Source organism: Prionailurus viverrinus, chromosome C2, assembly GCF_022837055.1.
Source record: "Prionailurus viverrinus isolate Anna chromosome C2, UM_Priviv_1.0, whole genome shotgun sequence".
NCBI classification, from domain to species: domain Eukaryota; kingdom Metazoa; phylum Chordata; class Mammalia; order Carnivora; family Felidae; genus Prionailurus; species Prionailurus viverrinus.
This window is the reverse complement of record NC_062569.1, coordinates 6295946-6318719: the sequence shown is the minus strand read 5'-3', so window position 1 is coordinate 6318719 and position 22774 is coordinate 6295946. Positions and strand designations below refer to the sequence as shown.

At 41.2% G+C, this 22774-nt stretch overlaps 1 protein-coding gene across 2 annotated transcripts in view; it reads right to left on the bottom strand.

Moving 5' to 3' along the window:
• Positions 1–353: 353 nt before the first annotated feature.
• Positions 354–22774, bottom strand: part of OXSR1 (oxidative stress responsive kinase 1) — a 104649-nt gene continuing 82228 nt past the window's right edge. For both annotated transcript variants that reach the window (XM_047874963.1, XM_047874964.1), the window contains 10 exons: positions 21194–21242; positions 20458–20523; positions 17505–17627; positions 12883–12918; positions 9184–9330; positions 7472–7536; positions 6292–6344; positions 4666–4734; positions 3735–3799; positions 354–3097 (listed from right to left, as the gene is read on the bottom strand). In XM_047874963.1, the coding sequence (XP_047730919.1) occupies positions 3023–3097; positions 3735–3799; positions 4666–4734; positions 6292–6344; positions 7472–7536; positions 9184–9330; positions 12883–12918; positions 17505–17627; positions 20458–20523; positions 21194–21242 (748 nt within the window). In that variant the 3' untranslated portion in view covers positions 354–3022. The remainder of the gene's footprint in view (positions 3098–3734; positions 3800–4665; positions 4735–6291; positions 6345–7471; positions 7537–9183; positions 9331–12882; positions 12919–17504; positions 17628–20457; positions 20524–21193; positions 21243–22774) is intronic.

Here is a 22774-nt window from a genome sequence, read left to right as displayed (position 1 = left end):
AGCGAGAGGGAGACACAGAATCTGAAGCAGGCTCCGGGCTCCGGGCTCCGAGCTGTCAGCACAGAGCCCGACATGGGGCTTGAACTCGCGGAGTGTGAGATCATGACCTGAGCCGAAGTCGGATGCTTAACCGACTGAGCCACCCAGGCGCCCCTCAGGTCATGATCTTATGGTTGGTAAGTTCGAGCCTTGCGTCGGGCTCTGTGCTGACAGCTCAAGAGCCTAGAGCCTGCTTCAGATTCTGTGTCTCCTTCTCTCTCTCTCTCTCTGCTCCTGCCCCTGCTTGCACTCTGTTTCTCTCTCAAAAATAAACGTTAAAAAAAATTTTTTTAAAGAATCTTTACACCACCACAGACAATTTACTCTTTATTGATTAAAAATGAAGGAAACATGCAGCAAAATACAAAGTCAAAAAAAGGGAGGGGGAAGGTCAAATATTTTACATCTTCCATAATCTAGCATACGTCATAAGGAGGAACCTCCATTTATTGATACACCATTATTCTATCCTCAGATTATTAAATAGCATCAGCTGGCTCTAGGATTTGGTTCAAAACTTAAGCGAAAAACCCAAACAAATCCATTAGTCATTTGGAATAAGACCATACATTTCACAAACAGCATTGGCACACGTTACCTTGTGCTGAATTAGTCCCTACCCCCAGGGACCAGGGGATCCTGGGGACTCAAAGACAGAGGTGCACCCCGAACCACCACTCCTGGAAAGGAGCAAGGTCTCTCAATGTGTCACGTGCTGTCCCACCTGGGAAGTTTCTGTTCACGTATTTTCTCAGCATCACTGTGTAAGTCAGCAAAGGGAGTCCACCATACATCATGCAGAAGAAGAGAGAACACTGTCCTAAGGCTTGGTGTCTGGCTCCTAGTTCCCAGCAGGGCAAAAAAATGAACCGAAAAGAAAAAGAAAGCCCCAGCCCACTGCTATTGGCATGCCGTCATTCAAACATGTGCCACTGTCATTCAAAGGTAATGGCTGGCTGGAGAAACTGAACAGGGGAGTGGGATGCTGCTGACCCCCAGCCTGGGCTCCAGACCACCTCCAAAGAAAATGCTAGAAAAGAGTGATGCCACCACCCCTTGGATTTATCAGTAAGTAGATGACGATGGCTTGCTTGAAACCAAAATATGGACTCTAAGGCAAGCCACTAGTCTTGTGCCAAAGAGGACACTGTCACCTTATTCCCACCTCCTGGCCCTTATTCTTCCCACCCGCCTAAAGAAAAAAGAGAGAGAGAGAGAGAGAGAGAGAGAGAGAGAGAGAGAGAGAGAAAGAAAAGCTAAATATTTTTCCAGCAAGCTGATCAATCTTCTCTTCCTTCACTAGGCTCAGCACGCTCCCTTTTCTTACCAATCCTGCTGGGACCCTGAACTTTGGTGTGTGATCCTCTCATGTACTTTCCTCCCAACTTGCCCATCCCAAACCCGCCCCCCCCCCTCCTTCTCCCCAACATCCACTCCTTTCCCAGTAGGTCTTTGTACCCAGGGCAGGGGAAGAAAACCCATGACTGAAACTACAAGCTCAGAATGAGAAACAAAAGCTGTGACGACTCAGTTGTGGGGGAGGTTTCCAGAGACTCTCCAAGAGAAAACGAGGCGAAGCGATCTCGTTGTTCACAGACCAACAGTGCTGGAAAGGGCCTGAGCGATTCTGTAAGAGGCAACTCTCCCCTTTCCATGGGGCCACAGCCCATCTTTGTGTGTCATTTTAAGGCCAGATCGAGTGTCCCTTTCGAATACAAAAATTGTTAGGGCTACTTGCAGTTAGACAAAGGCTGACTGTGAAGCAGTAGGAAAGAAAATCGGCCCCACCGACTACTCACATATTGCATTATGAGTGCTCGTTTCGAAACCTAAAGAATAATTTATATTACTTCTATAGAAAATCAGATGAACACTGTCTACTCATAAATCCTAAAAGTCACGGCACATGTGGTTTCACTTTCCGTCCTGGGTCGGGTTCAGCGCACAGAAGTGTGGACCCCCTCCAAAGGGTCAGTGCAGGAGAGGGGCGGAAGGCAGGCCTCGCTGGCCTGGTGAGGCTCCTTTATTGCTGTAGAGAGCTCAGCCTTTCATTTCCTCATGACGTGGAGGCCAGGCAAATTTTCACGGGAGGACTGAGGAGCAGTTTTTTCCTCAACTGAATTTTTTTAAGATTCGAAAATAAATACTTCCACAATGATACGACTTTTGCTTTTTCCTGTTCAAAACCACTGCTGGGAAAGTTCACTTTCATAGGCCATTACTCGGTGTTTTCACTACAATAGGTCCAAACTTCCACTTTGAAGGATCTGATGGCTTGAAGTTCGACTACAGATGTTTTGCACCAGCTGAAGTTAAGGCTAGCAACCCTTTCTGGAGGGAGGGATGAAGAGGGGTGCCTGAGAGCAGCTTCAGCAAAACGCTTAGAAACATGAACAAAACAAAAACACAGTTTAGGCTGCCTCCTCTGAGGCTGTGCTTTTTCCTAACAAAGGTTGCTAGAATTCACAACACATTAAAAAAAAAAAAAAAAAATCACTAAATTAAATTCTCTGGGCTCCAGCTAAACAATCGCCTTTTAGTTGCTACTTCAGTGGTAAAGAGATATCCCAAGATGCCCACATCCTGTCAGGTGTGGGGGAACAGGCAGGAGGAGGAAGCCCGACATAGCTGCGACTTTCCACCCAGCGCCATCATTGGAGTAAGGCAAGATGAGCTGACCGATCTCCCTCCTGGGCCTTGAGGCACGTGGTCCCCTTCTCAGACGGAGGAAGACAGGGGACACGTGCGGTAAGTTTACCAACGGAACTCTTTAAAGGGATGCTGGCCACTGGTGATCCGACTTTTCTCTCCCTGTGGGAAAAAGGGGGACTGATGGCAGGAAGAACATAAAGAAAGACCTCTAAAGCTCCTAGCCGGGAGGTTTGTTGCTGGGTTCTTTGGCAGTAGTGGGTTTAGGCCAACAGAAGCAACAGAGATACGCATGTGTGGAATCTCCTGAGGCCGCCTCGTCCAGGGCTGTGGTTTAGCTGATGCTGAGCTGGGCAAATCCTATTAGTTTCCCATCATCAGGAATATCCGAGCCTTCGACACCAGATGCCTAGGAATCAAACAAAATAAGAAGCTGTGGCTACTTGTAAACAAAACCGCACGTAGCAATTAAAACTGACTGACACAGGGACTGTGGGAAGGAAGACAGTGGGGGACAGGTCCCTGGGACACAAACGGGAGGCAGATCGAGTGTCTTTTCCAGAAAAGGTGGGGGCTGGGTAACAAGCTGGAGTCAGACTAGCTAATACTCTGTTGAGAGGAGTCAAGGGCGGGGGGTAGGAGGCTTCCTGGGAGGGAGAGGGGAAGAGAGGACACTCGAAAGGAGACATCAGGGGGCGCCTGGGTGCCTCAGGTTAAGCGTCCAAACTACTGGTTTCGGCTCATGTTTCATGAGTTTGAGCCCCGCATCAGGATCTGCGCCGACAGCCCAGAGCTTGCTTGGGATCTCTCTCTCCTTCTCTCTCTGCCCCTGCCCCGCTTGAGCTCTCTCTCTCTCTCTCTCTCTCAGAAAATAAACAAACATAAAAAAAAAAAAAAAAAAGAGAGACATCAGCCTAGGGCCTCAGGAAGGCTAAATGAGTACAATCCACCATATTTTAATATTCTCATCACTCAGGGAATATAGAGACTGGTTCTGCAGAGGCTGCTGCTGTGTAAAGATAGTTTAAAGAAGAAGGGATGAATACCAGTTTGAAAGTGACAGATCGATTTGACTGAGGTTCTTCCACAATTTTCTGCAAATTCGCTGCCACTGTAATCACACAAACAGAAAGTAATGAGAAGCTAAGTAATCTCTACTTTCCACCATACTTTAAAAACTTAAAACGGTAGCTCAGAATCTTCTATGTTCAACCGAGATGGAAGCAGAAAGATAAGTCACTCCCTAAACAAAAGTTATCTTTTAAATTTAACCCTAAGTAGCACAAATAAATCTTGAATCGTGGTCAGATTAACTTTCTTTAGGATACTGTATTAACTGGGACAAAACACACAGGTGAAAGAGGTAGGATTTGCCTACTCGTGGGCCAGAAAGCTCTAGACTGGGAGCTGGCCAACTCTGGCCAGCAGCCTGTTTCTAGTCTGGCTGTGGGCTGGGAATGGTTTCAAGAGGACGAAGACAGTGCATGGGCCACAAAGCCTAAACCACTTACTATCTGGTCCTTTACAGAAACACTTGCTGCTTGGCCGTCGACAACGGTCTTTTCCTTCAGTAACATGTACACTTGGGCCGACTGTGCCTTTTCTTACTTCCTCCTTCTTCGAGGAATAAACCTCTAATGACTTGCGCTTACCTCTTAGCTCTAGAAGGGTCGAGTTTCACCCTCCGAAATGGACTAGATATGGCTAAGCTTACTTTAACTCGTGACTTATGTCATCAGTCCTACTAGTGTCTCCCAGAGACCTAAAGTGCGCTTCGACTCACTGCCACCGGAAGTCACAAACGTAGACAGGAGACTTTCTGTTTTGTGAGGAACTGTCCCCCCTAGCTGTTATTTCAGCAACACCAGGACCGTCCCAAGACCCGTGCGACCTGCTCAATGAGACAGACCTGGTTTTCTAGGTCCTAGATACACAGACAGAGACACAGGGGCACAGGGCAGAGCACAAAGTAGTTACCTATTACTAAATCCCTTCCATCGACCAGGCCAGCAGAAATAAGTTCCTGAGAGACGCCCTCGGCGGTATCTGCGGGGACAAAGCAGAAGGTGCTCTTTGTCATGTCACTACTACCTCTCAGAGGAGGTGCTGGCACTGCCAGGCCCAGGCTAGCTGCTAGATCCACAGAACCAAGGAGGCGGGTGGAGTCCTCTCCCCACACGAAGGTTCCTCCCACCACTGGGGCTGACTAGAGGGCCGAATCTATAGCAGCCAGACGGCCAATATCAGCTCGATGTGAAGGTAACCTTCTACAGAATGGCGTAATTTAGATGACTACAGGTTCTGCTCAAAAGAGCCCCCGCAATGATGCCGCAGGGGAAACTCCTACTCTGAGGGTCACCGTGGCCCCGAGCCCCATCAGCGCTGAGAGGCGACCGCGAGCGTGCAACACCTCCAGGGCTAATACGACAAAATGCTTTATTTTCAAGTACACCTTGAAAGAGCAAATTGTAATCTCTTCCCTTCGGAGATCACACCCCAAGGTTCTTACTGAAGTCGCTTTCTTTTTTATTCCGGTGGGCTTTTCTTCGTATCTAGTTGTTATTTTAGGTGGCACAATCGGATTGATGGGTGTAACAGAAATGAAAAGACAAGGACCGAGCGTCCCTAAGCCGATCTCATCTCCAACTGTGACTCAGTGCTGCTGAACACTGAGCCCCCCAGAGGAACAGGAGGACCTCGGGGCGGGCACACATTTGAGCTGATGACCAGTGTGTGTGTGTTTGTTTTTTTTTAATTCTCAAGTTAGTTACCATGCCATGTAGTCTTGGCTTCAGGAGTAGAACCCAGTGATTATCAGTGATTTGAATTAGTTCCTTAGTATGTGACTCTTCCTGGTTTTAAACAGTGAAACAGATACACCTCTGCACATCTGTATCTGTTCTCTTTCGTACTTAGTTACTGATGACACCAAGATAGCGGGGAGAACAAGCACGGCACAAAGGACAAATGTGCCAGAGTCAGGCCACCTCCCCAATCTGAACCCTGAGTAACAAAGGCAAGAAAGAAACAAGCCTCATCCCAGGGAGAAGTTCAAGGCCAGAAACTATGCATGTCAGGGCTCAGCTTCAGCCTGGGGAGAGAGGAGCCTGGAAGCCTTGTTTCTTCTTCACTGTCATGGAGGAGGACAACCATGTTCAGTGACAAGAGTAAGAAATCTGCACCCTGACAAGTGTGGATATGAATTCTGGCTGCTCCTCTTTCCAGCTGTGTGAATAGCAACAAGTAACCTCCCCACTCTCTAACTTCATCATCTATGCAATGGGGACCATAATCCTTCCTTAGGGGGCTGCTCTGAGAATTTAATGAGATATAATGTTTAGCACAATGCCTGGCCTACTATAGTAGGCCGCAGATTAGAGCTACACTCGTTACTGTTGGTATTACGGTAGGTTTTATAAATGAGGTTAGTAGCGAATAAATTGTATTTGAATTGTACTCATATGCTACCCCAAACCTTTAAACCAAGAACGTTTTCATCATCTTTTAAAAGCAAAATATATCCAAAGGACAAAAACTTCATGATATATTTCATTAAATAATAAATCAGCAGTTATTTTGTTTTCAATGTTTTTGATGTCTCACCTCTCCCAGGAGTAAACTCGAATCGAATATCATTTAGTTCTTTTTTTGAATTCCTATGAAAGAAAACAGAATGTGTAAAGTCAACTGAATTCATGCATACAGATGCTGCCAACATGTACTAGGAAAGCTGTGCCTCAAGAAAGAACGTTCTTTCTATTCCCATAGATCATATGATTTGTTCTAACATGCTCACAGTGTAGGGCTCCGACCAAACAACTGAAGAGTGAGCATCTAACAGTCTTACAACCCTTTTAACTTATATTCTCCACTGCGGAATATAAAAACCTCATGCTAAGAGGAGAAGGGGATTAAGGGCACACTTATTGTGATGAGCACCGAGTAATGTATGGAATTGCTCAATCACTACAGTATACACCTGAAACTAACATGGCAATGTATGTTAATTATACTGGAAATAAATAAATGGAAGGGAAAATCCCAAGCACGAAGTAAACAAAACCAAACCAAAAAAGCCCTCATGCTTTTGAGGTGAATCTGACATGTGTACTCCCATGTTTATTCCCACTAAGATGATCATATAAAACTAAGAGGAAAATGTAAGAGCCCCAGAAGGTATAATTAAAACGATAAATGATACAGGACGGAAGGGTTAGTATCTAAAATTATATAAAGAACTTACACAACTTAACACCAAACCCCCCAAATGATCCAATTAAAAAATGAGCAGAAGATGGGGCGCCTTGGTGGCTCTGTCGCTTAAGCGTCCAACTTCGGCTCAGGTCATGATCTTGCCGTTCATGAGTTCGAGCCCTGCGTCGGGCTCTGTGCCGACAGTTCGGAGCCTGGAGCCTGCTTCGGATTCTGTCTCCCTCTCTCTCTGCCCCTCCCTCACTCGCACTCCGTCTCTCTCTCTCTCTCTCTCTCAAAAACAAACAAACATTAAAAAAAAATTTTTTTTTCTAATGCCCAAATTTGTCATCATTGTGAGAAACAGTTAAGAGAGTGTGTATGTCAGTCGCAGGACCTGTTACTAATGTCCAGTCTTCACACTGTTGCTACCACATCTGAGGGAAACCGTACACCTGCAACACACATGCCGGGGGGCACACACGACCCCATCTACTCTCAGGCACAAAATGCCAGAAAAAAGAGTTACTTGCAAAGAGGAAGAAAAGCATCTTTAGAGTATCGAGGAAACAAACAGAAGCTGTTTACTTGCCTTAATCTGAGTACTAGGCTGACTGGGATCTTGGCTTCTTGTGAGCCTGCTCCTGAAGGTGGAGCCTAAAAATTGTTGAAAGTATAAAGTCAGTGTCTGGTCTACCAAGCATGGAGGTTACTCACTCACGGTCATCAGCAGAGGAAATGTCCACGTGGCGGCAACTTCCTTCATCTCCAGGGGAGGCCAGACAGTCCCTGGGACATGTTCCCTGCTCTGGGAGGACATGCACTCCAAGGCAACAAAAAGAACTAAGTGCCAGCACGAGTCAAGCACAGTTAGAAAGATAATTGTCAACCCCACGTGAAATTCCATACATAGCCGTTTATAGTTTGCATTTTTCAGATCCTTGCTTCCTTCTACAAGGGTGAAAAACACGAAGGCTGCGTTTTTCCCTTTAAAAATTCTGCCAGTGTAGGGGCGCCTGGGTGGCATCAGTCAGTTAAGCGTCTGACTCTTGGTTTAGGCTCGGGACGTGATCTCACGGTCACGGGTCCAGGCCCCGCATGGGGCTCTGCAATGACAGTATGGAGCCTGCTTGGGATTCTCTCTCTCCCTCTCTGCCCCTCCTCTACTCATGCATGCTCTCTCTCTCAAAATAAATAAACAAACTTTAAAAAATCTGCCAGTGTATTACACAGCGATGTACAAGGTAGGATCTAAACTGGCTGTGCCTCAGGAATCCACCTAGCCTGGAGGTTCCAGATCTTCTGATGGCTAAACGAATCCTCTCTGAAAACTGTCAAGTTATTCCTTGCTTACTAGAGAAGACACATTCTATTTAAGTCGTTTATAAAGTAAATCCAATCTTTCCATCAGTTTTCATAAGATAACTGTATCTTTTCCAATATGATGGAAAGAAATGAAAAGAAAGCTTGGGTTCGATGGAAAGGTTACATAGAGTCAGCACCATGACTAACCGGAAGCTCTCACAGCAGTGGTCTCTAAAGGCAGACCATCACGGGGACACAAAAGAAAAAAAAAAAAATCAGAACTTGCATTTTTACCTCTTTCTATTGAAAATGTTAGGGGAAAAAAAAAATGAAGCCTCCAATGTCTAATAAATGAATAGACTCTGGAAAGCTTACTCTAACCATGGGGCATAAGGTCACGTGTTCTGCACGGTATTTGGAATTTCCTGAGGGAAGCGAGGGAGGGATTCACACACAGCGGGGCCCTCACTCCCTTGACTGCTTTCAGTGTATGAGTATTCATGATTTTTGTGTGTGACTGACCATGTGCATTTATGGATTACATCACTTCACTTTAATGAAATCAACCCTCACAAAGTTGACAAATATCTTAAAAAAGAGGAAAACAAGAAAATCATGGAAGGGAGACAGTATCGATAACGCAAGCATAAGCGAAAGAAAAGGAAACAGAATTGCTGACAATCCTAGTGTGAGACGAACTCCAGCGGCCGCAGAATAATAATGAGCTCATAAAAAGCTGACCGGAAACTACCTCCCAAATTTCTGATGTTTGGAATGTGGTTCATGTTATCCGTCATTAACTTATTATGCTGCTTAAAAACCTGTGGGATCCTTGAAAAACTCACTTATTTGTATAGTTAAAACTGTGAGAACAGAATCTCTAACTTGTTTCAAAATCTCCCACCACAGCAACCTTACTACATAAGGTTGTGTTCCACGTCAATCTCTGCTTTCTTCATCTACCCAGAAGGCAGACCGCTCAAGTGCACTCCTGCTTACCTGGGCTGTTTTTGCCGGCTCTGCGGGGGCTGGGGGACAGACTTGGGTTGGCTGTGCAGGCATGTGCCCGGCTGGCTGAGGTAGATGAGCAGAAATCTGTTCTGGAACTTGGAGTAAAGTACCCACGGGATCAGCTGTTGGAAATAGCTGTAACAAGAACATACACACAGTGCTGCTTCAGTTGAGTGGAAAGGGAGGGAGGTGTATTGACGGGCAGGCGGGGCCTCCCAGGGTGACACTTTCAAAGCAGTGTTTGTGTGGCGTCCTGGCACATCTCTTCATCTCTTGAATACATCTACTTCAAATGGAAGTCAAATATCTCTACCAGGCTTTTTTGTTGTAACAACTTTTGTGAGATGTGATTCATATCCCACTAAATTCACCCACTGTAAGTATACAATTCAATGATTTCTAGGAAATTTATACTTGTGCAAACATCACTACGATCTAGTTTTAGAACGTTCCCGTCAACTCAGAAAGTTCTCTTGTGCCCACTGACATTTAATTCCTCCAGCTCCCACACCCAGCCCTAGGCAACCACTGATTACTCTCTGTCCCTATGAGTTTGCCTTTTCTGGACCTTTCATGTAAGTGAAGTGCATGCTCTCCGTTGTGCCTGGCTTATTTCACTTAGCACAGTTTTCTGAGGTTCAGCCATATTACAGCCTATATATCAGTAGTTCATTTCTTTCCTTCAGAATAGCATTTCATGACATCATATTTACTTCCAGCTACATCTGTTCTACCCTCTTTGCCCAATCAAATAGCACCTCGAAGATGCAGATTTAAGTAGTGAAGGGAAATTACAGAAGCTACGTTTTTCTATGTCTTGGAACTTTCTATTATAACGAAAAACAATTAGCCAACGATTCATTAAAATATCTGAAATGCTTTTCAAGACCGAAAGCCAACACAGACATTATATATCTATTTTGCATGTTTGAAAGATTTCATAAGTTTTAGTTAGGTAACTTGGGGGGAAAAGACCGATGTTGAGTATAAAATCAAGGTAAACATATTCCAAATGATAAGTTGATGAAAAAAGTACAATGGCTAAAACTTAACAGTTGAAAGAGAAAATAACTGAAAGGTCAACAAGAGAGGTCTAAGGGCTGACAGTAGGTAAACAAAATTGAGAGGCAAAGAAGTAAGGTTTTGTATTCATTTGGCTTCATACAGAGGAATTAAAGTAACTCTGGTGCCGGGGCACCTGGGTGGTTCCGTGGGTTAGGCAACCAACCTTGGCTCAGGTCATGATCTTGCAGTTCATGAGTTTGGGCTCAGATTCTGTGTCTCCTTCTCTCTTGCCCCTCCCCTATTCACACTCTGTCTTTCTCTTTCTCTCTCAAAAAGAAAGAAACATCAAAAAAATTAAAAAAAAAAAAAAGTAATTCTGTGGTTCTGAATTTTGATAGAAAAAGAGAATGTAAGATTAGTTTGAAATTGATGGGGCACCTGGCGGGCCCAGTCGGCAGAGTTGTGTGGCTCTTGATCTTGGGATCGTGAGTTTGAGCCTCATGTTGGGTACAGAGATTACTTAAAAAAATCTTAAAAAAAAAAACACAGATTTGAAAATATTAAATAGGAGTATTAGCACTATTTTAAAAGGGCAGTTTCCAAATTGCATGCACATATATATGCTAACTTATATTAACTGAAAGGTTATACAAAACAAAGCAATGAGAGGATATAGAGACATTGGAACCTTGAGCACTGCAGATGACAATGTAAAATAGTGCAGCCACTATGGAAAACAGTAAGGTGATTCCTCAGAAAGTTAAAAAAAGAATTGTCATATGATCCAGCAATTCCCTTCTGGGTAAGCCCCAAAGAATTAAAAGTAAGAACTCGAACAGATATTTGCGTAGCCATGTTCACACTGGAATCATTCACAACAGCCTAAAGGTGAAAACAACCCAACTGTCTGTCCAGTGGAAAGGAAAAACAAATATGATCTATACCTACAATGGAATATTATTCAGCCTTAAAAAGGGAGGGAGGAAGGAAGTTCTGACACGCACTACATGGATGAACCCAGAGGGCACTATGCTAAGTGAAAAAGGCAGTCTCGAAGGACTTATGGCTTATGATCCCATTTACATGAGGTATATATAGAACGGTGGCTGCCAGGGGCTGGGGGGGAGGAAAAAATGGGGTGACTGCTAATCTGGAGTTGCACGGTTGGTGATGGTTGCACAACAGTGTGAATGTACTGAAAGCCACTGAACTGTACCCACAAAAATGGTTAAGATGGTAACTTTTATGTTATGTCGATTTCACCACAATTTCAAACATAACAACAAAGTAATGAGCCCTGAAGTATGAGTATGAGCTTGTGAGAGTCCATGTGGGAATGCCACTGAGGCAAAGGGACAAGAAGATCACACGAACAACTCTGGGTAAACTGTAAAATACCCTCTCCACTCAACTTTGGAGAAACTAAGAATTAATTAGTCTAGATTAGGTTAGAGTAAGAAATAATCTTAAATGCTCAGAAAATCATAAGAAGAAAAGTTATTTCTTTTCTTAGCAGAGGCTAAGTTTGGGATCATCCTCATTCAGGGACGCAGGCTGTGGTGGCAGGGGCAAGGGGACCCAGGGAACAACAGAATGGCTCTTCCTTCTGCTAACATTTCATTGCCCAAAAGCAACTGCCATGGCCACGAGTAACTTCAAGGGGTAAGGAGATGCAATTCTACCAGGTAGCACAAGGAGGAACCAGAAATCTTAATGAATTGCAGTGCTGATGTAAGTTCTGCCGTAACTGGCCTGTTAATATGCTGAAGTGCAGTATTCATTTTCAGTCTTAAAATATATGATACCATGTAGACAAATCCTGCACATAATTGTGTACAAAATTGTATACTATACACACAAATCAAGTGGGAAAAAAGCAACTTCTAAGAATAGGGGCAAAACCAAACTGATTTAAGGGGTCAAGACGTGTAACTGTTAAATCACTACTGAGCCTGGAATGCAGATGCTGCCCGAAGGAAAAAAGCATCCCCCAAAATGATTGTTATCTTCACGTAATGAGCGTAAGGCAGGCCAGCCCAACAGGATTCTGTTTAGTGGGATTGCCTATCATAATGAGGCAACAGCTAAAGACAACATAATGTATATGACAAGAGAAGATGATAGAGGGGTAAAACCCAAAAACGATAGGTAGCATACGACAAATTCCTGGACAGATTAATGCAAAAAGACGACTTTCCACTTTAGGCGGCCCAAGCCAAAAAAGTAATTCATAAAGTCAGGCTGGAAAGGAAGGAAGAACTTCCTGGGCCTCCAAGCCAACCTTTTTTTTTTTTTTTTTTAAATATTTATTTTTGAGAGACAGAGAGAGACAGAGCACGAGTGGGGGGAGGGGCGGAGAGAGAATGAGACACAGAATCAGAAGCAGGCTCCAGGCTCTGCACTGGCAGCACAGAGCCTGATGCGGGGCTCGAACTCACAAACTGTGAGATCGCTTAACTGACTCAGCCCCCCAGGTGCCCCCAGGCCAACTTTTAAAATGAGTGCAATGGCGCCGACTTACTGCAGAAGTCCATTCAAACTCAGAATCGGTACTTCTGATGAAATTTGGCTGCTACAAATTCTCATTCCCATTTAGGCACATATAAAAAAAAAATGTGCTTACCATTAAAAACAAAACAAAAGCACACACACTTTAATGACTCAAAACCCACAACTACTTACCTCAGAATTTGATAATGATTCTTTCACTCGGGGAGACTAAAAGAAATACAAAAAAGGCTTATTAACTCAAAACTTAGGTTACTTGTAGTTCCAAACTGCACTGAATGTTGAAATGCAAGTAAACTCCATTTCATTCTGATCCATTAAGTCACTGGTAACTCTAGTGAAAGTTTTCTGGAAAAAGAAAATATCATGATGCTATTGTATTCTTCGTCCAGGTAGCCTTTAATACATCAATGTTCTATGGTATTTTAAGAGTTCCCAACTTGAGCTTTATAACAAACATGGGACTGAGTCCTCAGGCAGCAGGGAGGTCACACTCTTCAAAGTACAATTCTTTCTACTAATCATGAACATGTTATGTACATAATATCCTAGACCAACTGCAAGCCTTCAAGCTCATTATCCAACACACCCTCAAAGCAGAGTAATTTGTATTATGGGCTTCAGCTGGAGAAAACTCTTGAGCCAAAACTGAAAATTTTGGCAAATTTATAATCTGCCACTTGAAAAATCTACGCTAAATTTATTTAGTAAACCATAACAGTTAGTAGTGATTCTGGATACAGGTAATGGAGAATACAAAAAAACAAAAAACGAAACCCTGAACATATCTTTAAACAAATGTCAGTTTCTGGTAAATTCTACCAAGCATAAATTTAGACTACTTAGAAGGTCAGCTGAGGATTTTTAAAGTTTTCATCACTATTTCATTGAAGAGAATCAAGGTTCAGGTGATAGCTAATATATCACAGCAAGTATATGGCCAACCCAACACCTTTTTTAAATTTATGTTTGGAAATAATTTCAAACTTACAGAAATTTATTAGAGTAAGAACAGTACAAAGAACACAAGTATACCTCTGACCCAGATTCACCCATCATTAACTTTTTTTCCTTATCTCTCTTTTTAAACACACACACACACACACCCCCAATCATATTGCTCTTGTACTATCTGAGAATTCGTTGCATAGACTGTAGCTGTTTACCACTGAACCATTACTGTGTATTTCTTAAGAACAGGGCTATTCTCTTCTATAACTTCATACTACTATAGTAGTAAATTTCAGTAAATTTCACAATAATGCTAATTTTCATCAGCTAGTCCGGGCATTTGCCAAGTTGTCCAGTATGCGGTAACTATTTTTCCCCTTGTAACTAATAGGCAAGCTGTGGAGAAGACACTTCAAGACCCTGAAAATATTCTGCTCATCAAAAATTTCCCCTATACTTAGCACCCACTGATGATCCTTGTCTGACCTAATTTTTATGACTGCTATCATGGCTATAAAGTGATGATTTTGCCCTCCAATACTCCTCTACATTTCCCAGTCAGCACCGGCAATTTACTGTAATGAAAAACCATCCCTCTCCCCCACTTATAATCTACCTATTCATTATTGGCACAGACTCATAGAGTCCTAGTTTTTAAATGGTTTACAAATTATTACTGCATTTAAGGATTTTGATAGTTAAATTCTAATTTGGTCAGTGGGAGCTCATTCAATCTGGGCCTTGTATTATTATGATTTTTTTTTTTTTAAATAAAACACTTTTTTTTTGACAACAGAAGATATTCCAGATTCATCTTGCATTTTCCCTGTGTAAGCCCTGGAATCAGCCATTTCTCCAAGAGGCCCTTGTTCTTTTAGTACAGAATGGCATTAAAGACCAAGATCTGGGCATAAATTGTGCTCACTGTTCTTGTTTTCCTGACTCTCTGCATACCTGGTAACCTCTGATTGGATGCCAGATACTGTGACTTTTATCTTGCTGCATGCTGACAATTTTGTATTTCTATAAATCTTCTTGAGCTTTGTTCTGGAGTACAGTCAAATTACTTGGAAACAGTTTCATCCTTTCAGATTTTGCTTTATGAGTTGTTGACTGGATCTGGAGCAGTGCTCAATCTAGGGCTATACGCTCCCCACTACGTAGACAAGCTTTCTGAGAACTCTACCCAATGTCTTGTGAATGACAGGTTTCCACACTCTGGCTGGTAGAAATGGGCACTGCTGCTGGCTCTCTGTGAGGGCTGGGTGCTGCTATCCCGTCTCAGGCGGTTTTCTCACATGTATTCCTTGAAGAGTATTCCACTGAACCCTCAAAAGGGAACCTCTGCAGACTTCTGAGCTTCTCTCTGTGTGTAGATCTCTCCTCCCTGGTACTCTACTGATTTTATCTGCTTCCGTCTCCCTGGACTCTTAGCCCTATTTCCTCAACTCAGGAAAACACTTTTCAAGCCATAATGAAGGGAACAGTCAATCAAATAAAACTGCTCCATAAATGGAAGAATGGGCAGAGGACATTAAAACGGTTATTATAACTATACTATAGTTATAATACACATTAGCTTCAAAAAGTTAAGTAGAGACATGAAAGTGTAAAAAATGAACAAGCATGAAATCAAACTTGTAAAATATTACCATGTCCGTGATATAAAATAGACTGAATGGGATTAGCAGCAATCAGGTATTGCAGAAGAAAAGATGAATGAATTTGAAGGCCCACAATAGAAACTGTGCAAAATAAGACTGAATAAAAAGAGAATTTTTAAAAAGGAAAATCAGTGAACTTGCAGACAATTTTAAGCAGACTAATATACATGTTATTGGAGCCTCCGAGGTGCATGAAGGGCAGAAAAAAATATTTGAAAATATAATGGCTGAAAATTTCCAAACTTGATAAAAATCTATACACCCACAGATACATGAAAATAAATAAACCCAGGCATATCAAAATCAAATTGCTCAAAAAAACATTCAAAAAGAAAAAAAATATTAAAGCAGCAAGAGTAAAAAGACATGTAACTTATAAAAGAACAAGACAAGGGATACCAGATTTCTCAATAGAAACAATGCAAACAAGAATATGGTGAAACAACATCTTCAAAATACTGAAAGAAAAAGCCTATCATTCTAAAATTCTGTACCTAGCAAAAGCATCTTTCAAAACAAAGATACAAACAATAGAGACATTTTTGGACAAAAAAACCTTAAGCAAATCATCACCAACAGATCCACACTACAAAAACTGTTTAGGGAAGTTCTTAGGAACGTCCAAAAAAGGAAATGATATAAAGATGGAAATTTGGATCTCCATAAGAGTCTATTTTGAATATGTGCTGAATTTTGTCAAAGCTTTTTTGGAACATATCAAAATAAGAATATGACTTGACCTCTCTTTAGGCCTATTAATATTACAAGATTTCCTAATACTGAACCATCCTTGCACCCTACTCCATGTGATCATGGCATTTACTTTCAACATAGTTCAGTTTAGTTTTAAAAGACCCTCCTTTCACAAAAGAATTCACAGCATCAAAAATGGCTAATGTGAAAACTACAAAAGTGTATAATTTTCTATGCTGTTTACATATCAGTGTATTAGGTTACAAAATACTATAAAATCCTATATGTATTTCAGAACTACAAAATTTTAAATAAATTTCTCTTACAGTTAGCTAGGGGGTAATAGTCAGACATTGAAACACTATAATTTTTCTTCCCAAATATTGTGTGTTGGTCAGAGAAAACACTGTATCATCTCTTTCATAGGAAGCTAGAACTACAAGATTCATGTACCTCTACCTTCCTCTGATCACTTTAATAGAACATTACAAAAGAATACTGATTTAAGGAGGAATCATATGAAAAAGTAAGGAGAAAGTCTCTTTTCACAGTCTCACATTTTAATAAACTCACAATTGTATGTAATCAAATGTTTATATCTGTTATCTCCTGAAGAGCTTTCCAAGGTTAGAATGTAATAAATTTTTACCAATTTTCCTTGGCAAAGTCTTTACAAACTTAGCTCTGCAAAAAGACTAGACTCAAAGACTTCAGCTAACAAGATCAACAAGTCTTCAATGTTGACCAGCAAGTCATAAGTGCTATGACGGAGCAGGTCTTATAAGCAGGCAGACATGTACCACCTACCCACCATTCATACCACAAAAAGGTTCTAGGCAGTAAAAGCCACGATGAACCTCAAACATTAGTATTTCTCATGTACATTTCTATTCTTAGGAATGAGTCCTAACAATCAACTTGAGGCATTAACTTTAGGCAAGAGTGATGGAATAAAACCAAAACAAGACCTCTGTCTATACACACACACACACACACACACACACACACACACACACACACACACGCATGCACCCACGTACATAAACACCAAAACATACACCCTCCAGGATATACCAACTGAAGAAAGGTATATTGTTCTTCTTCAGGCAGAAGGTTAGCAGACTTCAGGGAAAAAGTTTTGATTGTTAGGCTTTCAAGTTCAATAATCTCTTCTTCTGCAATGTCTCATCAGCCATTAATCCTATCAAGTGTATTCTCATCTCAGACACAGTAGTCCCCTTCTCTAGATTTTGGTCATTTCATATGCCCTAAATATCGTATCCAAACAGATGTGTCAGTCCACTTTTTCACGTAGAATTAAATGGGTTCCTATTGTTAATAACTTGCTCAAGGAAATTCTATCGCTAACACTTGTATTTTTCACACTTCAGCTGTCAAACTGAACAGAACCAAAGAATATAGCGTATCTCAGAGGCTTCAGACAAAAGATAGAGCTCTAGCTAAAGCACACAGTTTAACAAAACTTACCCTGAGTTGTGAAATTGCTGCTTTCCCTTCCTCACTTTCTTCATCAAATTCATCATCACTCCACTCCCAGCCGCCATCTTCTGTCTTATGAAGGCGGCCACTAGAACCCGGTACTCTCCGAACCTGCACATTAGGAAAAGAGATGTGGATTATGGTAGTGCTTGGTATTTACTATGTATACTATACATATCTTCTACTCCTCACTTGCTCTTTGTGCTCCACTATCGGTCTTTACTCCCACCACTGACTTTCCCTACGCTTCTATACTCTTGAGCCCAAACACCATCCAAATCCTCCTTATGTGAAGTCATAGACCAAATCTTATTAATGGTTTCATGTTCCGAGAAATTTATAAGTTTTTTCAGCCCCCCAAATAAATAAATCCAAGATAAAGAAGATTCTGCTTTTTTCATTTTAAAAACCACAATAATACCTACAGTTTCAAGAGTACTATAGCTGCACAAGTTTTGTTAAGAAAAACAGCAATTTCCTAACTTTTATCCTCTTACTCACAGGGAGCCACTTTTAACTCATTTTGGCTTATTCTTTTTAAATTAACATTCATCTCTCCAAGACTGTGTTCTTATTATTACCCCTTGAATTTTTGGTTTTAGGAATTATCTACTGGACTTCAAACTATAAAAGATAAGAATTTAATCCTATTATCAACCCCCCTCTTTTCTCAAGATACATTGTAATTTTGGTTAAATCAAAATTCAGTGTTTCCATGACATGATTGTATAAATGATACAGTTAAGTCTTATTGTGTACTACAATTACTTTTCTCTACTGTATAACTTTTTTGTTTCCCCTATAGTTAATATTTGCTTATTTTTATGTACTTGTCATATTTATCCCCAAATTCTCTGTATAAATCTCCTCTCACCATATTCATATACATTATTAGGTATTCATCACCTTCCTGAGGAAGACCCTCACCAGAGCCTCCCACCTAGACTGGTTTCACACCAGCTCTGGACTTCAGATCTCACTCTATCATCAGCTCTGTTTCCTGGACCACACGACTTCCTTGTTCTCAGTTTAAGCACTTCCTCCATTATTAGCATAGCACATTAACTGAAGCCATGCATTTCTCAACTTTTTGAGTCCGTCCCTACCCTTCACTTATAGTTTGCCTGGTAAAAAAGTCTGGGTTAGTAGAAAAACTTTCTTTCATCATGTTGCACACAACTGCTTCGTTGTGACCTGGCTTCCAGAGGAGCAGTCCGTGATCTTTCCTTTTTCTCTGGAAGCTACGGGATCTTTTTTTTTGCCTCCAGTATTCTGAGCTAGCATGGCAATGTGTCTTAGTGCTGGTCTATTTCCATTCATTGCACTAGGGCTCTTTCAATCTGGAAATTCAGGACTATCTGTTTTGGAAATTTTTCTTGAATTATTTCTTCAGTGATTTCCCTTGTTTTTCTCGGTTCTGCTTTTCTAGAACTCTTTACTCAAAGACTGAACCTTCTCAAATGATCCTCTAATGTTGTTGTCTTTTTCTCCTGTAATCTATCTCTTGGCCATCTGGGGTCTATTTTCTGGGAAATTTCCTCAGCTGTACCATACAACCTGTGTATTGAATATTTTCATTTCTTCTCTGACGTTTTCAATTTCCAAGAGCTTTTTGTTCATGGAGGTGTCACTGTCTATATGCTCCTCTTCTAAAGTAACAGCTTTAGGGGCGTCTGGGTGGTTCAGTTGGTTAGGCATCTGACTTCGGCTCAGGTCATGATCTCATGGTTGTGAGTTCGAGCCCCACGTCGGGCTGTGTGCTGACAAGTCAGACCCTGGAGCCTGCTTTGGATTCTGTGTTTCCTTCTCTCTCTCTCCCTGTACCCCACTCGTGCTCTGTCTCTTTCTCTCTCAAAAATAAATTAAACATGTAAAAAACATTTAAAGTAACAGCTTTATTGAGATATAATTCATATACCATATAATAATACCATTTAAGGCATACAATTCCATTTTTTTTTTTTAGTATATTCAGAGTTGTGAAACCATCTCTACAATTAAATCCAGATCACTTTCCTCACTTCCCCACACCGCAAAAAACACCGCAAAAAAAAATAACCATCAGCAGTCACTGCCCATTTCCGTACAATCCTCCCAGTCCTGGGCAACCTTGCATCCACTTTGTCTCCGTACGTTTGCCTATTCCGGACATTTCACATAAATAGAATCAGATAATATGTGGTCTTTTATAACCAGCTTATGATGAGCACAAGGTTTTAAAGGTTTTACTCACATTATGACATGTATCAGCACTTCATTTCTTTTTACTGATGAATAAATATTTCATCATACGGACACATGACATTTTACATATCCATTCACCAAGAGATGAAGAATCGGGTTGTTGCCACTTTTTGGTTATTATGAATAATGCTGCTGGGAACATTCCTGTACGCATCTTTGTGTGTACATGTTTTCCATTCTCCCAGGTATGCCTAGGAGCGGAACTCCTCATATGCTCATATGGCAGCTTTGTTGAGTCTTTTGAGAAACTGCCAGACTACTTTCTAACGTGGCTGCACCACCTCACATTTTCATCAGTAGCGCGAGGGTTCCAATTTCCCTACATCTTTATCAACACTTGCTACTGTCTGTCTTTTTTATTATAATCAACCTAGTGGGTCGTCACTGTTTTTGTGTAGCGTGAGGAAACGGCTCAACTCCACGCTTCACTCTGGTGGCTGCAAACAGTGATTTAACAGAGTCCAGAATTAATTCATCAATTGTGTAACATCCCTTTTCATTCTAGTAGACAGCTCACATAGGCATACTGTGGACTAATGATATTTGATGAATAAAAATATACCAAAGGATGCTAAAGAATTGAAAAAAATGAGTACTATACTATTAACAACGAATTACCTAACATATACTTTCAAAATGCAGAAGTACATTTACTCTAATCAATTTCCTAGAAAACTGGAGTTAAATCCCCATTTACCTTTTTAGCTCTTTCAGAAATAGTTGGTGCTCTCTGCAGTATTTTTTCTTGAAGAAATTCTTTATTCTGCAGAGGAAAAATACGTTTTCTTCTTAAAAGAAGCTTTTATTGAACCACAGAAATTGACACCGAATATTCAAGCACAATTAAAATACCATATAGTAACTTTTATAAAGAAGTCTGAGGAACGCTTCCATTCTTTTATTCTGAAATTGAAGCTCCTTTAGTACATTACTACCATGGTTTCACAAACTGAGACGGAGCCTTAGTGTGCTGTATGAATATTATCCATGAAAAGTTCGCTTTACCCTAGGTCCTTTAGGATCATGGTCCCACACTTCCAACTACAGTAACATCGCACTTACCCGTTAGCTTTGGGAAAGGAGAGTTTTACCAAATTCAGTAGTAAAACCTTTGAACTGAGAGTTCAGTATTTTTCACAGATTGTATTTAATAATGGCAATATTCACTGTTCTTGTTCTAAGTTTAACCTGATGTTTAAATTAATTTATATGAAAAACACATTTACCAATTCTAAAGCATGTGTCTTAATTACCAAAGGTTGTACAGATAATGCCCCCAGCAATTATTTGATCTACTTTTCCAAACATCACTTTTGGATCACTTTTCCAAACATTATCATCTAAAGATAAAACAACTTCTGAGCAGTGAATCTAATTTAGGTAACTGAGGTAGGTCACATGAACACGTAAAATCAAAAGTTAGAATTTCTTACCTTTGCTTTTTGGAAAAATTTGTGCCTTAACAGTTCTGCTGCTGTTGGTCTAAAACCAGAAAAGAACGTTTTAATAGTTAATTCAAGTGTAACTGTGGGTTTCCATCTTCAAAAATGAGAAAATGATTTCTTGAGCAGCAAGATAAAATCTCAGTGTTCTCCACTTTCCTTAACGGGCTAAAAAGCAAAAAGCAGGATAAACTCGGTACAAGACATTGAGTAGAGAAGAAAACCCAAATAGAAATGTTCTGATAATAATTATTGTAGGTTCTTTGCAAAATTCATTAGTGAAATGTTTCTTTTGGAATCATGATTTCTTAGTGGCTTCCAATATACTTGCTATTATTTTCTCAAGAATATTATTTCCCAATTATATAGACAAATATCTACTTTAACAAGTCGTAAAAATAAATTTAATCTCACACAGAGGAAATGGACCAAATCAAGCTGCTTCTTGCCATGTGGCTGCTTGCCAGCCCTTCAACTTATGTAAATACATAGTCTTAAAAATAGATCTGATGGGGCCTGGGTGGCTCGGTTGGTTAAGCATCTTGATTTCAGCTCAGTTTGTGATCTCATGATTGTGAGACTGAGCCCTGCATCAGCCTCAGCACTGGACATGGAGCCTACTTAAGATTCTCTCTCCCTCTCTCTCTGCCCCTCCCCTGCTTGCACTCTATCTCAACACACACACACACACGCACGCACGCACGCACGCAAATAGATCTCACAATTTCCTTTAAAAAACTGAAGATTCTAAAAGTAATGTATATATTCCCCAAATTGACTCTAAATTCAGTTTTTAACTGTACAGATAAAGGCATCATCACTGTCAGTTGTATAAACTTTTAAATAGTATGATTGAGAATAAAGAATAAACAATACTACACTTAAGAGACTGGACCTGATTACACCACATATCCCACTATGTAACTCTGAGCAAATCTCTTCTCTAAGGTTCTGTATTACCTACCTGGTCAAGCCCCTGAAGGCAGTGGTTCTTAAAGACGACTGTGTACTATTCTATCTGGGAGTTTCAAAAAAAATCCCAATGCCCAGGCTGTACCCCATATCAATTAAAGCAGAATCAGTGTGTGTGTGTGTGGGGGGGGGGGGGGGGGGCATCAGTAGTTTTTAAAATTTCCCAGGTGGTTTTAATGTGCATTCACACTTGAGAACCAGGGCTTCAAAGAAGATTGAGAAAACAGATTTGAATGTGCTATGCAAACTGAAAGTGGACTTTACCCTTCCTATGTTCTCGTTCATTATTGTACCAAAAAAAAATGTTTTTTAATGTTTATTTTTGAGAGGGAGAGACACAGAGTGTGAGCAGGAGAGGATCAGAGAGAGAGAGGGAGACACAGAATGCAAAGCAGGCTCCAGGCTCTGACCTATCAGCACAGAGCCCGACGCGGGGCTTGAACTCACGAACAATGAGATCAGACCTGAGCCGAGGTCAGATGCTCAACCGACTGAGCCACCCAGGCACCCCCTCTATGTTCTCATTCAATCAAGATTTCAGTATGGTCAACAGATTGCACACCACTGCTTCTTATGATTCATCCCTTTCTTCTAGGTTCA